Source organism: Loxodonta africana, chromosome 2, assembly GCF_030014295.1.
Source record: "Loxodonta africana isolate mLoxAfr1 chromosome 2, mLoxAfr1.hap2, whole genome shotgun sequence".
Classification (NCBI taxonomy): Eukaryota; Metazoa; Chordata; class Mammalia; order Proboscidea; family Elephantidae; genus Loxodonta; species Loxodonta africana.
Window position 1 is genome coordinate 71,480,834 of NC_087343.1, and position 23,994 is coordinate 71,504,827.

At 40.0% G+C, this 23,994-nt stretch overlaps 1 protein-coding gene across 1 annotated transcript in view; it reads left to right on the forward strand.

The window, feature by feature from the left end:
* The window catches only part of LOC135230423 (microtubule-associated serine/threonine-protein kinase 4-like), a 239,321-nt gene that overhangs the window by 210,538 nt on the left and 4,789 nt on the right, over positions 1 to 23,994 (forward strand). Inside the window, exon 2 of the mRNA XM_064279689.1 lies at positions 1,234 to 1,387. Coding sequence (XP_064135759.1) covers positions 1,234 to 1,387 — 154 coding nt within the window. The remainder of the gene's footprint in view (positions 1 to 1,233; positions 1,388 to 23,994) is intronic.

Below are 23,994 nucleotides of genomic sequence, written 5' to 3' on the forward strand. Positions count from 1 at the left end.
AGTTGAGTTTGAGGGAAGGTTGACATCTTTGGAAGCTGAGCCAAGAATTTTTGTTCTACCTCTACTAGCTTGCGAGGGGCTACTCGTAGGGAGGGCAGAATTTCATTTTGAGCATTGGTTTTGAGTACACTGCAGTGGCTAGACAGACAAATCAATATTCTAAGTCCCCAAATTTCTTCTCCTATAAATAACCTTAATCTGAAAAAAATATAAACAGGTATAACCAGGTGACTACCTCTCTACCACAAAAGCAAAACAAAACAGATCTGAATGAATCATCCCTAAAAATATCTGGCTTTGAGCAATATTACCCAAATCTTTTTAAAATTTATACAAAATTGACTTTTGTCTATGGCAGAGGGAATTTTTGTGAATGAACCCATGTATTTCTTTTCAGTCCTTAACAACTACCTGGGTACATGTACGTGCATGTGGATATTTTTGTCCTTAATAGCTATCTAGACTCAGTATATACATGTAGACTCACTTAAAGGTGAACATTTTAGAAGTATGGCCCTATTCAAGTGTGAAAGGTTTTCTTACAAAAGGGCAAATCTTGAAATAAGTATTGTGACACCAGGGATTCTTTTGTAGAATGCTGTCTCATGAAGTTGCTTTGGTTTCTCTGATTCTTCTGACAGTCTTTCTTTTAAAAAGCTGTATAAGATGTAGTGATATATTGATTTCCATTAGGGTCTGTGGTGCTTAGAAATTTCCCTCCCTGACATACGTTTATGAGCATCAGAAGCTTGTGAATTTTCTTTTGTGAACAACTGAAGAAGTGACCTATTGCTTCTCTATAGAGCAATATTCTTTAAAATTTTTGGACTATGGCCCAAAGAAAGATATATATTTTATATAGTGACCTAGGATATATGTATACACACGGATAACTGAATAAAAATTTTCATAAAACAAGAGTTCCCCTTTCCTTCAGTGGACTCTGATAATTTCTGTTCTATTGCATTCAAAAACCCTGGGCACTACCTACAGGTTTGATTTCATGACCCACCAATGTGTCATGACAAACATTGCTGTTGAGGTTTTGCAGCAAAGCCAGATGAAAGACACAACAATGAGAACCTGAATTCTCTAAACTAGTTAAATTAAAACAGGATTGAGAGAGAGGGATTTGAGAAAGGAAGGAAGAATGACTGGTTGGGCCTTTGTTCTGGGTTGTGTTGAGGGAGAAAGTGCTCTTAGCAAGTGATGTCCCTGTCCTTCTCTCTGCAGCTTGATCACATATTATCCCCTCCGCCCATGCCATTTCGGAAATGCAGCAACCCAGATGTGGCTTCTGGCCCTGGCAAGTCACTGAAGTTTAAAAGACAGCTGAGTGAGGATGGAAGACAGCTACGGCGAGGGAGCCTGGGAGGAGCCCTAACTGGTGAGTTGTGAGTGACTTGTTTTAAGAGAAGGGGTTGTGTTTCTTTTAGAAGGTTGAGAATGGCTGTGGAGTTCCATGTGTTAAAATCGGGGTTACCTAAGAACAGACTTTTCTGTCTGCAAACTCTGTGTGCTTAGTTGCCATTGAGTCCATTCTGACTCATGGCGATCCCATGTGTGCAGAGTAGAACTGTTCCGTAGGGTTTTCAAGGCTGTGACCTTTTAGAAACAGATCATCAAGCCTGTCCTTCAAGGCAGTTTTGCATAGGTTTGAATTGCCAACCTTTCGGCTAAGAGTCAAGCACTTAACCGTTGGTGCCACCCAAGGACTACACCTGCAGACTGGTTGGTAGAATCTACTCCAATCTAGAAAACAGCTAAATAGAGGATTAAAAAAAAAAAATTTTTTTTGTAAACTTTACTCAAGTATAATTTACCTGAGTATAATAAAATGTACCTGTTTTAAGTGTACATTTTGGTGGGTTTTGTCAACTTAGCATACCAGTATAACCACCACTACTGACGTCAAAAAATAAACCCATTGCTGTTGAGTCAGTTCTGACTCATAGCAACACTATAGGACATGGTAGAACTGCCCCATAGAGCTTCCAAGGCTGTAGTCTTTAGGGAAGTGGATTGCCGCATCTTTTCCCTCTGAGCGGCTGGTGAGTTCAAACCACTGACCTTTCAGTTAGCAGCCAAGCGCTTAACCACTGTACCACTTCAGTTGAGATGTAAAACGCTTTCTGTGTCCCTTTCTGGTCATTACCTCAAATCCCACCACTGTCACCATTTTTGTCCTCAATCATTGATCTGCCTTCCATTGTTATGGATTAGATTTGTCTTTTAAACCATACCGTCCATACTCTTACTGTATCTGGCTTTACTTTCATGTTGTTGCATGTATCAATAGTGTATTTTCAACTTTATAAGAAAATACTGGGCTATTTTCCAAAACCGTTGTACCATTTTATATTCTCACCAGGGTTGGATGAGTGGTCCAATTGTTCTACATCATTGCCAACAAGTGGTGTTGCCAGCTTTTTTCATCTTACCCATTTTAATAGGTATAAAGTGGTATGGCATTATGATTTTAATTTGTGTCTCCCCGATGAATAAATGGGGTCAAAACTCTTTTCATAGCATGCATATATATATCTCTTTTTGTGAAGTGTCTGTTCTCATCTTTCACTCACTTTTAAACTGTGTGTTTTCTCAGTTAAATTAATTGATTTTTTAATTTTTTCAAATCCAAATACTTACAAATCACTTCTACTGACTTGAAAAATAGCCAAAGTAAAATTAAGTTAAAACATGGTTTTATTTTTATTTTTTTAATTTAACTTACCACTTAAAACTTCATGTTATTAAACTTATTTTTAAATCATGATGGGTTAGATTCTTATTATTTTGAGTCTCTATGTATAAATATTATTGAAGGAACTTTATTGGTTTTAAATGCCAAAGCAAAGTCTCTACATATGATAGTTTTGTTTGCCAGTTCATAAATAGTCTGGAAAATAAATTGTTATTCACATTGTTTGAAAAATTACAGATTTTGACTTTTTGGAGATGAAATTTCTGGGAATGAAAATATTTCTGTCCAAAATCAGTGGAGTCTGCAACATTTGACTCAGTGTGGCATACTGATGGATAGGAGGGTAAAACTGACCTCAGGCCACTGGGAAGTAGTTCATCAAAAAGCTGCTGCACTTCACCGAGTTGAAGGCAAATGTTCACACTTCAGATTTACTGATGCCCTTCAAATGCATGTTTGGGCATTCTTCTTTGCGTCCCTCTGGTAGGCACAGACTATTTGATTTTCTAAGTGGGAGATCAAGATTATTTAGCCTAATACTTATACATGGGTATCTTAGGCTGGGTTCTCCAGAGAAGCAAAACCACTGAAGCATAAATATATGTAGAGAGAGATTTGTCTCAAAGAAACAGCCCACACAGTTGTAGAGGCTGGCAAATTCCAAGTCTGTGGATCAGGAAGTGGGCTGGAGGCTTGTCCTGACTCATGCTGCAGGGGCTGACGAACCCAAGATCACCAGGTGAGACAGCAGGCCACTGGCTCACGGGCTGAGGAAGCTGATGAATCCAAGATCAGCAGATAAGATGGCAGGCTGCTGGCTCACAGGCTGTGGAGACCAATGAATCCCAAGATCAGCAAGCTGCTGGCTCAAGAACTAGAGGTCAGATGATGATGAGCTGGATGCAGGATCCAAAGCTAGCAAGTGAGCTTTACCAGAGCATCCATATATATATTGGATGTAGGCCACACCCCCAAGGAAACTCCCTGTACTACTGATTGGCTGATCACATCATGGAGGATGACTGTATCATTACACAACTGCCAAATTACATCATTACATAACTGCCAATCCATTGAGAATCATGGCCCAGCAAAGTTGACACAACCTTAACCATCACAGCGGGGAAATTAAATTTTAAAAGTTAAAAGGCTTACCTCCTAGCTTTTTAATTTCACTTAGGAAATTTACTTACCCTGACTAAACTATTTTGACCAATAGGAGGGGCAGTAATGAGTCCCACCATTTTTGTTAAAGCAGTTTGTTTAAAGCTTTAAAATAATGCAAACATATAGCTCTTGATGCAGGTATGTGACCTAAAACATGAAATTTGGCCTTTAGCTTAAAAAAAAAAAAAAAAAAAAAGCTGGACTTGATACCCATTTCATTATCTTAACAGCTTTAGCAATTTTATCCTTGTACAATTTAGCTTGATGAAAAATTATTTTAAGTAATTAAATCTTTGGTAAGATAATTTTTTAAAGGTCTAATAGTTCTTAGAAGAACTTCACAAATCTCTGGGGTATCAGCCTGTTTTTAAAAATAATTCCTTGAAAATTTTATTGGGGAATGAAGAAAATATGCTCAATTGGCCCTCTGGGTAGCTAGTTGAGGATTAAATGAAATAATGTATGCAAAGCACTTAGCCCGGTAATGGGTGGCTATTAGTATTATGCCCATAAATTAATTCAATTTGGGGGATATTTGGAGCAGGTGGAAACTTGGGCTCATGAAATTCAGGTTGGCTCATTGACTGAGGTTCTTTTCTGCATCAGGCACTGTCAAGTATTAGAGTAGGGTGGCATCGTTCCTGATCCCAAAAAACATAGCTTCTGCAAGTTTTAGGCAACTGTAAGTAATCACATCGATCTCACCTTCAGGCATATTTGTTGTTGTTAGCCGATGCTTAGTTGGCTTCTGACTCATGACAACACCATACACAGTGAAACAAAAGGCTGCCCAGTCCTGCACCACCCAAGATTGGTTGCAGATCAAACCATTATAATCCATAGGGTTTTCGTGGGCTGATTTTTGAAAATAGATCACCAGGCCTTTCTTCTTAGCCTGTCTTAGTCTGGAAGCTCTGATGAAACCTGTTTAACATCGTAACAATACTCAAGCCTCCACTGACAGATGGGTGGTGGCTGTATATGAGGTGCACTGGCTGGGAATCCAACCTGGGTCTCCTGTACAGAAGGCAAGAATTCTACCACTGAACTAGGTACACCCTGTCCCTAAACTTAAATTAAGCCGAGCTGGCTTTGCCATCACAAGTCTGTGCCTAATATATTCTGTTACTTAAAGATCAGCTATCTTACCATTGCTTAACTTTATTTTAATCCAAGGATCTTTTCTTTGGTAATATTCTACTGCTTTCCTCAAAACAAAGAATTTGTGAAGGCCGAGTTTATTTTATAGTTTGAAAATTTTGCCACCCAATAATCTTGAATAACTTTCACTAAACTCTTAGCTCCTTAAGGGGGATCTGTGATCTATTCATCTGTTTATTCCTAGTAGTAACAATAACAACTAACGTTAAGAACTTACTATGTAGCAGGCACTGTTTTTAGGGAATTAATTGACTTATTTAATCCTTACAAGATCCCTATGTACCTGTGTGGGAGACACTCTTATCCCCATTTTACAGATGAGGACACTGAGGCACAGGTAGGTTGAGTAACTTGTACAAGGTGATGGTGCTAGTAAACAGCAGAGCCAGGATTTGAATCCAGGCTTGTGGTTCCAGAGTTCATGCTTGTAACTACTACACTGTCCCTTGCACATTAGGTACCAAGAAGAATTTAGATAAACTTTAAATTCCAGGAGGATTAATGGGAGTGAATCCTAGGTGAGAAAATCTTTGCTTAGTTGAATTCTGGGACTAAATCTGTAGGGCTCTTGGTTCCTTAATTATAAAAGTAAATTAAAACTAGGCAATTAATGCATATTAAAAACCTTAAAATTTACACACTGTTTAACCCAGCAATTCTATTTCTCAGAATTTATCACAAGAAAATAATCATGACTATGTGCAGAGAATTAACGAGTAACATTTAGAGCAGCACCATTTATAATAATAAAAACTGCATGTCATCTAAATATCTGGCAAAAGAATATTTATTAAACATATTATGGTATGCACATAAAATGGAAAACAATTGTAAACGTTAAAAATAATGTTGTAAAAGAATGTGTTTTAATTGAAAGAGACTCACAGTATATTTTTATTGTGAGGTCCTGATGTTGAATGACCTCATAGCAGCCCATACATTTTCATGGGGCTTAGTATAGTTATAATTAAATAATTGTATATTTTTATATTTAACTGGAGGGAGGAAAACCATTACCATCTGTTAAGGACTTTTGTCAAACTGGAATGATGGTTAACTGGGGCCCTTGAATAAATGGGGATGTGAAGGAAGCCATGGCCTTTTTCACACCCTAAGATTTAATTCCTGAGATAGGTTTTGCCCCCTGAGTTTTTCTGTGGCATTAGGTGATGTGTCAGTCAATGACAATAATGCTGCATAACCACAAAATATGAGTGGCAGACAATAATAATTATTTCTTGCTCATGTGGCAGCAAGTCAGCTGGGGTGTGGATGACCCAGTTTAGGTGTGACTGGGCTTGGTTCCAGGACACAGTGTGGGTCCAGACGGGCTCTATGTGTCTGTGTTTTTCCTTGGGCTAGCAGCTACCCAAGGCTTCATCTCTGGTAAAGGACACAGGAGCATGAGAGGGCAGGCAAATCAACCTGCACAGGTACATTCTAAGCCCCTGCAGGTGGCATGCCTGCTGATGTTCAGTCGGCCACAGCAAGTCATATGGTCAAGCTCAGAGTCAAGGGGTGGGAAGTGCATTCCATCCAACATGGCTCCCTGGTCAAGGGTATAGATGTATAACACTACCAGAGGGGTGAGCAATTGGGACCAACAATTCAGTCTATCATAGTTAGCCTCTCTCTCTCTCTTAATTCTTTTACACTAAAATATTTACCAATTTTTTTTTTTATCAATGATAATAATATGTGTTCATTGTAGGCAATTTGGAGAATTCAGAGAGCTATAAGGAGAAAAACCAAAAACCCATAATTCAACTATACATAAACACCCATTGTTAATATTTTGATATTTCTTTCCCTAACCCTTGAATCACTAAGGGTATTAGACTAAAGAGTCCCTGGGTGATGCAAATGGTTAAGTGCTCAATTACTAGCCAAAAGTTTGGCAGTTTGAACCTACCCATGGGTGCCTTGGAAGACAAGCCTGACGATCTGCTTTTGAAAGTTCAGAGGCTTTGAAAACCCTGTGGAGCAGTTCTGTCCTGACACCTGGGGTCACTCAACGATGAGTCGGAATCAACTTGATGGCAACTAACAACAACTAGATTTAAAGGAGAAAAAACAACTGATTCCTTTTTTTGCGGGGCTGACATTGAACACCAGACCCAGAGCTCACCATGCCCCTCGCTACCTTGGTTTTTGTTTTTTCTTTTTTTGGAGGCTGATGGTGTTTTCTGTCTTCATGGCCTTCAGCTTGCTAGGAGGCATCTAGAAACACTGTGTAAACATTGACTAGCTTTGGAGTCCCTCATGAGGAAGAGCAACATTTATTCTAATCACACAGACCCTCAAGTCTGGGCAGGGAGGTGTAGTAGCACACCTGACAGCTCACAGTATGGAAGCTATAGAATGAGGTGCAAAACCTCAGGGTCGAATCCTCGCTTCTTGATGTACAAATGAGTGCCTCAGATCCTTGCCTACATTTCCCAGCTGGGATGTGTGTTGCAGCCTTAACAGTCAGGAAATGAAGGCTGCTTTTCCTCATGAAGAGAGTTGTATTTTTCAAAGGTGTTTGGGTTGTAATGTAAAAGAAAGAGGAATCTAAAATAAGTGTGTAACATGCACATAATAATGAGAAATCAAGTATGTAGACAGTATGAACTAGAATCTCTAAAACTCAGAGTCGTGGTAGTCCATGTTACATAAAAATATTGAATTTTCTTTTTTGGACTACGTAAATATATTTGGAGTAACATTAGAAGGTGGCATTTCTGAGTGAATGTTACATTGAGAGAGAAGAAACACAAACAAAATGATTCCAGAAAACATTCTTTCTTTTAAAATTAACTCAGAGGCCAGTGTCTTTGAATATTATATAGTGCTTAGTTTAGTACATTTTAATGAATTTCTCCTCCTGAGGACTCCTTAGTTTAGTGAGCAAGTCTAAAGGAATTCAGATTAAAGCTAATTTACATAAAATACTGCTATCTTATAGGTAACCTTGGCATTTAGCAACTACTGCACCTAAATACAACCTGTGCTGTCTAATTTTCCTCATTTTTGTAATGCTGTCAAAGGAATGCCTGTGTAAAAATGGTGTTAGGATAACACTAGATGCTATAACAAACCAAAAAAAAAAAAATTAGCACACTAGTAGTTTATGTTTTGCTCATGTAACAGTCCAAAGTGGGTGTTCTGAGTCAATGGTCAGCTCTCTCCCTCATAGTGATTCAGGGTTGCACACTCCTTCCATCTTCTGGTGTTACTGTTCCTTGGGGATGCAAAGCGCTCAGCTTCCAGCTAGAAGAAGCAGAAATAGAGAAAAAGAAAAGCCCTCCTTCTTAAAAGTCCCAGCATGGAAGAGTCACACTTCATTTCCATTCATATTCTTTTGGCAAGATCAGGCCTCATGATCACAGTTGACTGCAAAGTTAGTGGTGGTGTGGTAGGCACTAGGAAATATGATTGCTAGCTGGGCTATTGCCACCAAGCGACGACAAGATGGCACAGGAAGTATGGCACTTACTAAGTTGCGAAGGCTGGAGAGAAATAGGTTTTAATAAAGATCTAGGGTGTGGTTAATTCAGTTATAGATATGTTAAGTTTGAAATGCCTAGGAGACATGCTAAATAGGGATCTCTAGTAGGACTGTGCATGGAATCACAGAAGTGGAGAGAAACATACTTTTGAGAAGGAAAGGATGGCCAGTGATGTTGACTCCATCTGAGGGAGTAAGGTGAGAACAGGAAAGTGTCATTGGATTCAAAAATATGGTCCTTGGTAACCTTGGGGAGAGTAGATAAGTATGGATGGAAGCTAACACAGAGAGGGTTAAGGGAAAGTGATAATGAACGAATCAGAGGCAGCTTGTGTAGATAGCTCTTTTGAGAAATTGTGCTGTGGAAGAGTAGAGAAATAGGGTGCCAGCTGGAAAAACGTGAGGGGTCGGGGAGAACCATCTCAGTGTGGCAACCATGAGAGCATGTTTGTAGGGTGTTGAAGATAGTTCGGGTGAGAGTTGGTAGCCAAAAAAGTGAAGGGTTTTGGAGGAAGGGAACAACATATTCATCCAGAGCACATGGAAAGGAGTTGGCCTTTTATAGGAAGAGGGAAATTTCCTTTATTCTAACAGGAGGAAGAAAGAGAAAATAGATGTAGAGGCAGGTGGTTTAATCAATTTGGTGGCTACAGTTTTCTCAGTGTATTATGAGACACCTAGGTGGGGCATTGTGGAAAGTTTGATGAGAGTTGAGGAGAGAAGGAAATGTGAAATAGTCTTAGAGAACTGGAAGGAATCTATAAATGTAGTGGGATTTCTTGGAAGCATTGACAGCCCATTTAAGGTATGAGATCCTGAATTGAAAGTGAAGTCTGTCTGCACATTTGGGGAAAAGGTTATGGCCCTGGGGAAATTTGTGTTCAGTAATAGAATCGTCGGTTTCACAGAACGAAACAAAGAGGCCTGTTCTGGGATCAGGCAAGAGAGGTATGTAGGGGAGGGGTGGAGCTGTGCTGTCTAGGCATGAGAGGAGGGTTGGTGGCCAAGGTGGGTGTTGTCAGGGGTAGAGCCAAAGCCATTGGAAGCTTGGAAAGTGGATGAAAGCAGGGAGTTGGGTGTGTGGTAGGGTTGGGAAGTAAGTGAGCAGTGCTTGATCTGAATTTGACTTAATCAGCTCCTGAATGTTGAGTGGAATGTTGATGTTTTGAAATCAGGCAAATTTTGAAACTTTGGAAGGGCAAAGATGTTAGCAGTTCTTACAAATGGTGCTGTCTTATTATATACTTCCTGATTTTGGTACTTGACTCTTGAACAGCAAATAAAAAACTCCAGATCCGTAGATATGTCATACTTAAGGTTTTACTGGCTTAAAAACATCCTGCTTCTAATTGTTTCACTATTTTTCAATACTTATAAAATATCTATGTTGAAGGCACATAATTAGAGACAGAAATTCTTTTAAGTTGGTTTAGTGTTCTGTTGTAGAACTTGTAAAATTGTGTAGTTCATGAAGAATATTTATGAAGCTGGAGAATGTCTCTACCTATTTTTTCTGAGGTGTTTCTCATCAGACAACAAAGAGGCAACTCCATTAGCATCTTCTTCCTGGTGAGAGCACATGATTTTAAGATGCGTTTAAAACCGTCTCCCGTATTCACTGCTCTTATGTCAGTTTTTGCATGCATATTTTGTGTGCTATCTAATTAGAAGATGAATATTTTGGTGTATTTTTCTAAGTGTTGGTAGTTTTTCCTTGTCAGAGTAGAAGGCTCTCATGAGACTAAGACTTAATGGGGTGCGCAGCTGTTAGCTGGTTCCTTTGGCAGATGCTGCCTCCCAGTGGCTTTCTATCAGGGAGCCTTCTGCTATATCTCATCTCTCATGCAGATGGTTTACCAATGAGTCATTCTCCCCCTCACTTGCTCACGTGGTGGCTTTCAGGGCCCCTCTCTTCCCCCTGCCACCTGCTGGTTAAGAACTGCCAGGTGGCCACCTTGTTCAGACCCAGGTTGTAGAATTCTCTCTGAAGCCCAAATCTCTCCTTCAGGCATTTGCACCAATGAAGCCATCTGAAAATGTGACAGTGTTGGGCATGATGAAGATTAACTAAGGAAAGAGGCTACATGTGGACTTGAAGAACTGAATGCGTTTCTCTTAAACCCAGAGTTAGTTGAGAGACTGAGCTGTTTTGCTTTGATATGGGTGTGGGTTTCAGAGAGTGCTGGGAGCCATCGGTTGGGACTTGATGGATTTAAAACTAAGCCCTGCATGTTAATTAAAAGAATGTTTTTGATAGGAGAACTGCTTTCCCTTAAGTTTCTTGAAGTGCCTTCTACAGAGCAAAAGGTAACTAACATGGCTTTAAATAACATTTAATGTAAAATTTTAAGATTGCTAGGGATGGAAAATCAGTTGTATATTTAGACACATCTAAACCATTGTCATGTTCAAAATAAGTTAGCCTGCTTGACCTTTGGCTAGGTATGCTGGATGTGGTAAACCAAATCCTGTACCTGAAATTCTTCAAAGTATACCATAGAAGAGTGTCTACAAGTCATTTAAGGTTTTTGCTGGCATTATTTTACAAGTTTTGTGTATCTAAATATCTAAAGGAGATCGCTGTACCAATTAGGCTAGTGAAGAACCTTGACAGAAACAAACCAAAAATGTGTGGAGTAGTAGGATTCACCAGTACTAGGCTTACCTTTCTCCTTCTCTCCCTCTCTTTCTCTTTCCATCTCATCTTCATTTCCACCTCTCCCTATTTCTGTATCATCTCTCCCTTTCCTTCGCTGTCTCTTTCCTTGGCTTATTTCATATCTTCTAGTATGATTCTATAATAGACATTGGCCTTTTCTGAGAGAAAAATGAGTTTTTTGAATCCGTATATCAAAAACTCAAAGTTCTTAAAATTTTCTTTAGGAAACTGTATAGTCATATGAAGGGAGTTACATGACATGACCTTTGATTTCAGTTTTTTTTTTTTTTATAGCATTTAATCAAGGAGTTGAGTTTTTTGAAGTAGCCTAATCATACTCCTTTTTGTTTTCTCTCTCCTGCTTGTTTTTATAGTATTTCCCTGAAAACCTGCTTTACTCAGATAGGGCACAGTGAGTCCTGGGCATGACTGGTCATGGTTTTCCTATACATCGTACATTGTGTACTTTTAGACTCTTAAAAGAATGGTGCATTAGAGTTCATCTTCCTACTCCCTCTTCGTGTAGCCTATATGAGATGAAGTGGTTTTAACTCCCTGAGTCTTTAGTGTATATGAGGAAGCCACAAAGGTGCAATTGGTTATATTAAAATTGAGAACGTGAAATATATATTTGAGTAATAGAAAATAGATATTGCCTATTAGATCCCACACAGCACACTCTTTGAGTTATTGGGGAGGAAGGAGATGAGGTTGGGAAAGGAAGATAGTGGGGAGTGCCATTTTATGCCACACTAGAACATAGTTGGACATAAGGTAACTCTGGCTCTTTCGGTGGCATTCTTTCCTCATGTACAGTGCATTTAAGGTGCTAACTGCTCATGTGTTGGAATCAGTATATCAGATTGTACACGTCAGTCCTCTGAACAGCAGCAGCGGCATGGTGGTAGGGTGTGATGATGTGGTAGTGATTAGGAGAGATGTAGATTGGAAGAAAAATGGGATCCCTGAGTTAAACTGATGGAGTTTAAAGATAGAAAGCAAGTAACCTGACTGAGTGGAGATAGCGTTTTGAGATCTCTTACACCACTATTTCAGTGTGTAATAGAAGGACATGAAATGGGAATCTGAGCCCCAGATTCTAGCCCCAAGTTAACTTCTGAGTAGCCTGCCTTCAGTTCTGGTTCTCAGTTTCCTCATCTGTAAAATGAATGGGTTGAACTCGATATTCCCAAGGCTCCTTTGAGCTTAAGTAGTAAATAATCTTAGTTACCAAGTTGAGAGAAACCCTGGGTGGTGCAAATGGTTAACATGCTTAACTGCTAACCAAAAGGTTGGAGGTTTGAGTCCACCCAGAGGTGCCTTGAAAGAAAGACCTGGTGATCTACTTCTGAAAAACTCAGCCATTGAAAACCCTGTGGAGCAATGTTCTACCCTGATGCACATGGGGTTACATAAAGGTAACTGATTTTTTACCAAGATGAGAAGGAGACTGGCTTTCCTTCATTTTTTTTCCCCCACTTTCCAAACCTCCCCCACACATAGACTCTTTCCACTGTTGTGTGAGGAAGTCCCCCTTCTTCCCCAAAGGAGTACGCGGTGGGTATCACTGTCTGCTGAAACTGAGCACGCCAGGCCATCCATCTCTTGCTTGAAACTCATTTTCAGTGGCTAATCAAAGATCAGGAATGTACAAGTTTTTTTAACTTCCCAGATGGAAACTGAAAATGAAGCTGACTTTATATCAAAGCCACAGGGAAAACAGTGTGCAGAGAAGTGCAAATGCCACCAACCAGGAAGCTTAAAGATTTATAAAAATTAATGTTTTTGATATATTAATGACTCTGGTGGTGGTAGCCTGCATTTGTCATTGTCATGTTCCATTGTCATTCAAGTACTTCATCAATGCATATTGCCAGGGCTAAATTTATTTTCTTGTGTCTGCCTAGCCAGATACTTTCTCTGTTCTTCCAAAGGAACGTCTCAGGCTCCTTCATCACACCAGGGCCTGAAGTGAGAGCTGAGGCCGAGTCCTCTCTTCTGGTTTTAACTCATTGCAGGCTTACTTACTGTGAGTAAAACTTTAAAAAGAGAGAATAATTTCACTTAAAATGTTTCTTTCTTTCTGAGTAAGACAGGTGGAATTATGATCACTGTAACATATTAACACAGCACCAAATTAGGCTTCAGAAGGATTTTGCAGAAGGTAGCAGAGCAGAACTCCCAGCTTCTTTTCCTAGCCCCTGTAAAGGAGAGGCATATGCATATGTCAGTGAACATACATGGACATTCGTTCAGTGTTTACATGTGTGCATGCACACACGGCATTGCACCCGTGGTTGTTATTCATTGTCTGTAGGATACATCTCCACTTTTCTCCTAAATTATTCTAAAGGACAGTGATAATTATGCTTGTCATTGCCGTTTGATTAAAATCTCTAAGACAGATTTCTCTGAGCTCAGAACAAGGAGAAAGGAGTTAGATTGATTTGATATGGTGCTATTCTTTCATTTCTGTCTTTGCCTTGGTTGCCAGGAATCTCAGTGTAAAACCACTTTGTTTTGTTGCTCCATTTCCTTAGTTTTTGGCTTCTATGTTGTATCCAAACCCAAACCAAACCCACTGCCGTCAAGTCGATTCCGACTCATAGCAACCCTATAGGACAGAGTAGAACTGCCCTGTAGAGTTTCCAAGGAGCGCCTAGCAGATTCGAATTGCTGACCTTTTGGTTAGCAGCCATAGCACTTAACCACTACGCCACCAGGGTTTCCTCTATGTTGTATATAAAACAGAAAAAAACCATGGTTGTTGAGTGGATTCCGACTTGTAGCAACCCTATAGCAAAGAGTATAACTGCCCCATAGGGTTTTCAAGGAGAGGCTGGTGAATTTGAACTGCCAACCTTTTGGTTAGCAGCTGAGCACCTAACCACTGCACCACCAGGGCTCCATATTGTACATAAATAATGTAGAAAAAAATATATATATATAGAAAAAAGAAGACACGCACACATGCAGGGTGGTGAGACCCCAGCCTTAGGTCCAGTAACAGAGAAATGAAGCTGTGACCATTAACATCCTTTCCTGCATTCAGATTCTATCCCAAACACCTTCATTTTGCTTTTGCTGATTCTCCCACAGCTACAGTTTTTTCCTTCCTTTCTTCTGAATACCATTCTATTTTGCTTTTTTCTAAAAAAAAAAAAAAAAAAAGACCATGTCTACTTTCTATTATTTGTATACCTGTCATCCCTTTTGCTAGTTTGTAAATTTCTTAAGGATTTTTTCCTTCTGTTCTTGAAACAAAGCCCCGTATGTTGCAAACACTGTATTAAGTTCTCAGTAAGTAGAGTTGCCAGATAAAGAATGGTCAGTTGAATTTGAATTTCAGATAAACAACAACAAAAAAAACTTTTCTGTGGCTCTACTAGTTGTTCTCCCTGGTGGTGTAGTGGTTAAGAGCTAACCAAAAGGTCGGCAGTTCAAATCCAGTAGCCGCTCCTTGGAAACCCTATGGGGCAGTTCTACTCGTTCCTGTAGGGTCGCTATGAATTGGAATCGACTTGATGGCATCAGGTTATACTAAAAAGAGAAATTGTTATTTATCTGAAATTCAAACTTATTTGGGTACCCTATATCTTATTTGCTAAATTGGCAGCCCTATGAGTAAGTACTGGGATGGACCTGCCCCAGGGGTTATGTCCAAGCATGTTATCTCATGGTATGAAAGGCAAAAGGTTAAAGCCTTCCACATAGACATTAGTACAATATCCTTTTCTTACGGTTTATTTTTCCTTTTAGCTGTGTAGTCACATTGGAGGTAGGGCCATCTTTGTGGACGACCCTAAAGAGATCTGAGAAATTCTTTGCCATCTGAGAGCTGTTTGCATCTGCTCCTCTGCCATGCCTTCTATAATCACGGTGCTCTCTGTAGATTACAATAATGGGGAGTTAAATGAATTTAATGGAATGTCTAGATGAAAATTATCAGGCTTTCAGTCTTGAGTGATGACCATTTGGAGGCTGATTGGAACAACAAAATAGCTGCAGTCCCCCAGCTCAACACCAAAGCACGAGGATTTTCCCGTGAGCATAGTTGGATTCTCTGGAAAGGAACGTCAAGTCTCCTAGCAAAAGTGTTTCTGAAAACATGAGGCACTGATCCTGGACCCTGCTACTAAATGTCACCTGAACTTTCAGAAGAAGTTAGTGGCTAGGTAATAAACCAGAAATAGAGAGGCTGAATTCCAGCTCCACACCGGTCATCAATTCTTGAGCAGTGCTGGAGATTGTGATGCTAATCTTGGCTTTGATTTTTCTTCTCTTAAAAACAAGGGCAATTTTATATGATGTTTTTTAAAGCACTTAGCAATTTGTTAGGATTTAATTCAGGGCAGAGGGTTGCAATCTGGATAACAATGATTCCTAGACCCTGTTGCTTTTAAACCAGGTAAAGTGGATATTAACGAACTTTCTTGGTAAGGCAGGAGGAAGAACAAATTACATAGGCTCTGATTGAGATCTCTCAATCAGAACAGAGACCTTTGGCAACTTGCCATTTTGGAGGCACTGAGGAGATCTACTATATGGTATTTTTGATGCATTATTCCATGGTTTTGTTCTAGATGTCTTGCTTATTCATTAATCAATACCAGCAAGAGTTCTTAAAGGGGAAATATTGGATTCTTTAGGAAGCATGCATAGACATCGCTATTGAGAAGGAAAATTTTGAAATCTGCTTTGAATAAAACCCAGCATGGAACTAGAAACTGTTCCCAAAAAATATATGTGGAAATATACTATTATGTAATTTAGGCTGTATATAGAAGTTTTCTTGTAAAACTGGAGAACATGTTAAGAAATTTAGACTTGTCTGAAAATTTCTGCTTGGATTGTGACGAAGAGTTTGTTTCAACCCCTCTAAGACTGCTATGGAGCCCTGGTGGGGCAGCGGTTAAGAACTACGGCTGCTAACCAAAAAGTTCGAAACCTCCAGCCATTCCTTGGAAACCCTCTGGGGCAGTTCTACTCTGTCCTGTAGGATCACTGTAAGTTGGAATTACCTTGATGGCAATGGGTTTGGAGTTTTTTTTTTTTTTTTTTTTTTCCATGGCTGCTATGGCTGCTTTAGCTACCTGGGTAGGGCAAATGGCTAAGCATCGGGCTACTAACTAAAAGGTTAGTGGTTCAGACTTACCCAGAGGCACCTCAGAAGAAAGGCCTGGTGATCTGCTTCTGAAAGATCACAGCCATGAAAACCCTGTGGAGTGCAGTTCTGCTCTGACACATGTAGGGTCGCCATGAGCTTGTGAGCTTTTTTGTTTTATGGCAGCTTTAGGAGTCCCTGGGTGGTGTCCACAGTTAAATGCTCAGCTACTAACTGAAAGGTTGGAGGTTCAAGTCTACCCATAAAAAAAAAAATAGACACCTTAAAAGAAAGGCCTGGCGATCTACTTCCAAAATATCACAGCCATTGAAAACCCTATGGAGCATAGTTCTACTCTGACACAGTATAAGTCATGAGTTGGAATCGATTCATTGGCAACTTGTTTGGTTTTTAGTTTTATGGCTACTTTTGGTTCTTTTTGTTTCTCTTTAAAACTCCTGGTTCCCACCTCCCCTCTCCCTCACCCCCATTGGCCTCCGTCACAATTGTTTAGATATAGGGCAGTTGTCAGAAATGTTTAGCATCTCAGGGCTGCAAGTGACATCTGGGTGCATCAATAAAGTGCAAGAGAATGTTATTGAGTAAGATTCTTAATTTTCCCAAAAAGTAAGATACTGAGCTCAAGTTGTTCCCTGGTGCATTAAAGTCAAAATACTTTTGGTAGTAGTCAGAGTTTGAATTTAGGATTTGAGCCTCATAACTGGAGCCAAATCGTAATGAACTTAAATTTAAGAGTTTAGATTTCATGAGTTTAGAAACTGAGGGTATTTCTAGGATCATGAGGGGCAGCAAACAAGTTAGATGGAGTGAACTTTTGGATGGAGTTGCATTAACTGGGTTGAGAAGAGACCTTATAAAGTATGATGGAGGAGAAAGAGAAGCAACAGGAAGAAGAGGAGGAGGAGAAAGAGATAACTCTTATTTGTTTGGTTATTGTTTTAAAGAGGGCAAGATACTAGTCCTTGGGGAGGTTTTAGAGATGTAGAGAAGGCAGATTGGAAGACGCAGGAGAAGGCAGAAGAGAGAATGGGGAACTGACAAGTCGTTTAACAGCTGTTCCACACATCCTCAAACTGACTCTGAGAAAAAATGGTTCTATTTATTTGCCGTTTCCCTCCATATATCTTGCCAGCAGCATTCATCAATATCTGTCATTTCCCAGGGGGTTTAGACATGTCTAGCAATTTATCCTACTGAATTATATTTCAATAGACGGGTGGAGGGAGGCCAGATTGCAGATGTTGACTCTGACCTGTGCCCCAGTGTCGTTTAGACACTGCCTCTACCCTGTTCCTCGGTGCCCTCACTTAGGTGACACTCGAAGCAGTGCTGTTTGGTGTCAGAGTCTTGTGACCATATCCTCATTACAGTAGGCTGTGTTTAACACTTCTTTAAAATCAGTTTTAAGTTGTCACATTAGCCTTTGGTCTATGCAGATAAGGCTTAGGGCTAAACCATTATTTATTTTTTCATAAGAATTTGAAATTCAGAAAGCTACCATCTGAAGGGACATGACCTTGGTGGTCTAGGGGTTCTTGCTGGCTGGGTCTAGGCCTTGTTACCAAATGGGAAAATTTGCAGACTGTTGGTTCACTGAAAGCAGTGATATGAGTATTGTAATAATAGGAACCCACACCCATCTATCAGTTTATTGTACTGTGGTAGCTTGTGTGTTGCTATGATGTTGGAAGCTGTGGCATCAGTATTTCAAATACCAGCAGAGTCACCCATAGTGGTCAGGTTTCAGTGGGGCTTCTGGACTTAGACCAGGAAGAAAGTCCTGGCAATCTACTTCTGAGAATTAGCCAACTAAAATCCTAGGGATTACAACGGAAAATTGTCTGACATAATGCTAGAAGATGCATTCCCTAGGTTGAAAGGCTCTCAAAATACACAGTGACCACAACAGTGGACTTGAGCATACCAACGATCGTGAAGATGATGCAGGACTGGGCAACATTTTGTTCTTTGTTCGCAGGGTTGCTGTGAGTCAAAACCAACTTGACAGCAAATTGCAACAGCAAAAATTGGAAGATTAGAGTTTACCAAGCTCTATCCTATGTATTCACTCCTTTAATATCTACCCTTATTAGAATTTGACTGAGAGTGGCAATACTGGTAGAGGAGAAGAAATATTGCTTTGTTAAGAACAAGTTAAGGAAAAGCAAAAGAAAGGAAAGGCCAAATACATTTCTCTGTAAACATGGTTTGAGTTGTTTCCATTTTAAAAAATATACTGTGTGTTGGCATTGCTACCTTTTATCAGAAATTGTAGGAGTAACAATGGCGGCTTTCTGTGATCAAGCTTGAAAAGACCACTGTACTTTTGAATCACCTTGCCTTTCACACTAAAAGTTATTTTTTGATTTAAAACTGCAGCTGCTGTTGATGGTGTCATTAGCAGCCCGAGGTTCTGCTCCATAGCCTCAGTTTATCCAAGGACTTTGATTTCTGCATTGTAGACATGCATGTTCTCCTGTTTTTTTCTTTAAAAACAGCGCTTCACTCTCCCACCGAATGGAATTGGGCTTTAGTGATGCTTGAAAACATTCATTACATACACACACTGTACGGAGTTGCTCTAAAGAAACTGTACCTTCTGGTTCTTGGTCCCCTTGCTACAGACTTCCCTTCTAAGACATCCCCTAACTTTGTCACCATGCTTTTGCGGTCAGCAATCTTACCTTGCCATTCTACTTCAATACACAATGCTGGCAATAATGCTCTAAGAAGTGCATTTAGGCACCTCTGGAAGATTTGTCTTGCAGCAAAACAGGAGTTTAGAGACTGCTGCGTGGGGGCAATTAATTTAAGACCTTAATGCCGCAGGGGCATCAATGTGCTCTGACCACTAAGTTCCCCAAAGTCGGTGTGCACTCCTGATTCAGCTTTCAGTTTCCTTGTCAGTTAGCCATCACTGCCTAGTAGACAGGAGTGTCTTCAAGGACTTAGTGTCAAGATTATGCTTTGGACTTCACTTCTGTGAGTAAACACACATCGCTTTTTAATTTTTTTTTTTTTAAGGCAAGAACAGCAGCTCAATAGAGCAGTCAGTGAACTCCAGCAGTTTCTGGTCACAGGTCTGTTGGTTTTTCAAATTATATTTATTTATGCTATTCATTGTTGGTTGTCAAGGCACAGTCATTCTTTTGCGGTGGGGACAAGAAATTGGAAGTCAGTCACCCATGTGAGAGGGAAGATGAACCATGTCTCTATGTTGTAGTAGCACAGCAGAAGATGAATAAAGGGAGGCTATAATTGCCTGTGAGTATGAAAGTCACTGTTCGAGGGAACAGATGTTTAGGAGTACGCATGGGGCATGGAAGAAAAATATCTTGATGGTGATAGAGTATATTTTAGGGTTGAAGCTGTTGAATCATGAATTTTGCCCAGGTTCAGCCAATGACTTATCCTGATCTTTAACCTTTCTTCATTTCTAAAGTTTGAAAAATTCTTGATAAACTCAGTTCAATTCTAAGAGCTTAAGCTATTAAGTGTGATTTGCAAAAGCAGACACTGAGATAGTTTAATGTGGATGCTTCCTTTTGGACAACAAAAAAATATTAAGAAAACAACAAACCCTAACCAGTTGCCATCAAGCTGATTCTGACTCAGGGTGACCCCATGTGTGTCAGAGAAGAACTGTGTTCCATTGGGTTTTCAGTGGCTGGTTTTTAGAAGCAGATCACCTGGCTTTTCTTCTGAGGTGAAGGGTGAACTCAAAACTCCAGCCTTTCAATTAGCAGCCAAGTGTACTAACTGTACCACCCAGGGACTCCAGACAACAAAAAAAGACCCCCATAATTCTTCCCCTGAATGGCTCAGTGATTTTGGCTAAGAAGGGAAGGTTTTTGTGGGCAGTGGGGGGGGTCAGATGATGAGAATGTCCCTCCTCCCACTTTCGAGGTAGGTGTGAGCTTTCTGGAAGCTGCTGTGGGAGCATGTGGCCCCATCTGCCTGTTCATGATGCTTGCCAAGTGCCACCTTAGTGTTGCTCTTTTTGTCCCTGGTGTCTTAGCCTCAGCAATGCTACCCTCATTCTGCCTCTGTGGTAACCCCCTCATGTGGCTGGCTCCCCTACTGCTTTGAAACCCTTGGGAACAATACATCGGCCACCTCAGTTTCCCTTTAGCCCTGTTGGGAACTTAGAGGAGTGAATTACTCTCTGAGTTGTTGTTGTTATTAGGTTCGGTAGAGTTGATTTAGACTTACAGCCACCTCATGTGACAGAGTAGAACTGCCCCATGGGGTTTTCTAGGCTGTAGTCTTTGCAGGAGCAGATTGTCAGGTCTTTCTTTTGTAGAGTCACTGGGTGGGTTTGAACTGCCAACCTTTCAGTTAGCAGCTGAGCGCTTAGCTGTTGCACTACCAAGGCTCCATAACTGAGTACTTGTGTATAATTGATCACCAGAAACCATACCTAAAGAGTGCTTTGTTACATAGTTAAGTCTTTTTTTTTTTTTTTTTTTCTACTTTAATGTTCTGTTTGTAGTGCAGTAACCCAAAATGTAAGACTGTGGGCTGACTGCTAAATCTATGTGGAACTTCAAGTGATACGGAATTTTTTACTGGAAGCTTTGAAATCTAGTCAAGTACCATTAATTCCCCCGTGATAAAGTAGGTCTTCAGAGGCTATATTTCTTTATATAGTCATTCTGCTAAAATTATTGCTGACCTGGCATTTTCCTACTTCAGAAGGATACTTCAAACTTTGGGGTACTTTGAAAGTATGTATCTCATGTGTGAAAGCATGCATTCATGGAGTGCCTGCCTCTTGATTCTTGGCATTCTGGATGGAAACACAGGGCAGAGGTGCACATCCCAGGAAAGAGGACATGTCTAGTCTAGGCTCAGTAATGTGCTTATTCTAGTACATAACCTTAAAAGGCTACAGACCTTCTCACTGTCCGTCTGTTAAGGAGAGGCACCATGGCCCAAACAGTAACAAAACCAGTAAAAACAAAAAAATTAAAAAACTCATTTGTCATGGATTAAACTGTGTCCCCCCAAAATATCTGTCAACTTAGCTGGGCCTTGATTCTTAGTATTGTGCGACTATCCACCATTTTATGTGATTTTCCTATATGTTGTAAATCCTATCACTATGATATAATAAAATGGATTAGTGGCAGTTATACTGATGAGATCTGTAAGATTAGGTAGTGTCTTAAGCCAATCTCTTTTGAGCTATAAAAAAGAGAAGTGAGCAGAGAGACAGGGGACCTCTTACCACCAAGAAAGCAGCGCCAGATGCAGAGCACGCCCTTTGGACCTGAAGTTCCTGTGCTAAGACGCTCCTAGACCAAGGAAAGATTGATGACAAGGATCTTCCTCCAGAGCCAAAAGAGAGAAAGCCTTCCCCTGGGGCTGGTGCCCTGAATTCGGACTTTTAGCCTACTGGGCTGTGAGACAATACACTTCTCTTTGTTAAAGCCATCCACTTGTGGTATTTCTATTATAGCAGCACTAGATGACTAACACATCATTCAAACAACCCATACCTCTGTGGTTGTTGAAACCTGACAAGTCCTTGTATCAGCCTGGCCAACTTATTCCAGCTTTAATACAGACTGCGATTCACTGCCTCTAAATTTCTAGTTATGTCAGTAGCAAATAATTTAATAAATGTTTTAATAAACATATTAGAAATTTAGGAATGTGTTTCCAAAGAGCACAGAGCTGATCAAAGTTCCAGTTGTAACAACAAGCTTGATTCAGTATTAAAATATAGCAGCCAGATTGCTAGGCCTGCTCACCCTCTCCTACAACAAATCAGAAATGGTATTATTCATTAATTTCTACCCTGTGCAGCTGAATAATGCAGTTGACAGATGCTAATTTTCTTAAATTGTAGGCAGCAAATGATGCATGAATTCAACAGCAACACACTTTTTAGAAGCTCTTGGTAGTCATTAGAAAAGCAAATTTATATAAAGTTTGATGTAATCACTACCAACTATGGCACAATGTTAGTGCCTTCTAACGACTGCCTTAAATCCATCTGTTGTCCTCTTTCCCCTATTAACACTAATGGCCGTTTCGGTGGGAATACTATATCCCATGTGTTATGCTAACAGACTGTACAATTTGTAACATTCATGAGATTCCTTAGGATGACACTCATGTGAAAATAATGGTATCTCAACCACCAGAGGATTATAAACATTTTATTGCATATGTGTGTTTCCTAATTTATTTATTTTTTCCAGCGGTTCACAAAATTTTATTTCTTGCATACCTTATATGTGTTAGATAGCTCTTCGTATTTTCTTTTCTTTTTACGCTTATATTTATTGTGTTTAATTCTATGATATTTTCTTTTTTAGATTTTTAACAATCCCATAAGTTTGCCCCTATGTTAGAGTGGACAAAACTGAGAGAAATTCACAATATACAGTTTTAGAATCTATTTTGAGGGGTCAGAATTAGAACTCAGCAGTCTGTCTCCAGAGTCAACCACAACTGGAGAAATTGATTTTTACCTTTACTGTCAAGGGCTTTTATGGCCTGTTGGCTTTGAAGAGAGTATAAGGTGAGTGTATGGGCTAAGGCCAAATCAGCCATTGTATATCAAAGTACCGCCTTCTGGGTTAGGCTCTGTTGTGGCAATAAAAGGATTGAAGGCACACCTTTGGTCTTGTTGCCAGGATTGGGTTTACACCTGAGATAGAACAAATAAAATATATGTGATAGTGTTAAATTGAGTGATTTCAGAGAAGGACAAGATGGCATGCATATATGTCCTGTTAACAGGGATTTCTGTTTGCTTTAAAGTGCCCTGTGAGAGCTAATAAAACTGAAGTGTTCCACGTGTGGCTTAGAATGTCTCGATAGAAGGGACATGGCCCTGGTTCCTTTCTCCTGGCTTCCTCAACCCTGCTTCTGGATTTGGTTGAGTCTGACTTCCAGCTGAAACATGCCCAGCCTCATTGACCCTGGATCCTAGCCTGAATTTCCTGAACTGAGAGTTTATCCAGGAACTGCTCCTGCATCTATTCTGCCCTCCACTGGCAGTAAGAGAGCCTTTTCCAGGTGTAGCTGCTGTGACTTTCCTATGAGACTGTGATGAGGTTGCTGTGCTTTCTGTTTGCTCCCGTCCCCATTGAACCTTTCCCTGGCTCCTTGTTCCCCCACCGTCACCCAGACTCCTCCCTGACCTAGGCCTCAGGAACTACCATCGTGAGGGGTGGTAGGGACGTGCTCTTGCCTAGTTTGCGCTGTTAGAATACGGAACACAGTTTGATAGGAACCATTAAAGCAATATTATAAAATATCATTTTTAGGAATTAATTGAGAATAATTCAGTACAACCCCATCTACCTGCCAGCCAGCTTTATAAAAGCTTAATATTTTTCAGATTTTAAAAATTTTTCTTTTAGATTTAAAAAAATTAATATTAAATTTATTAAAGCTACAAATCAAAAACTGGATTCTCTATTTAAACTTTAAAGTTCAACTGGCAGACCCTGTTATTCCTTGCAGATACTTTTTTAAGATTAAAAAATATTACAGACCCATTGTGCCCCTCCCTGGACCCATGCTTCATTTCCCTGCCCAGAGAGAGCTACAATCCTGCATGTGCTGTCGTTTCCATGAAGAAATATTATTCCTTATTTCAATATTGTCCAGTACTATTCTTTATTTCTTTTTCTATCTGGCCTAGGAGCCATCAATTACCACATTTTATT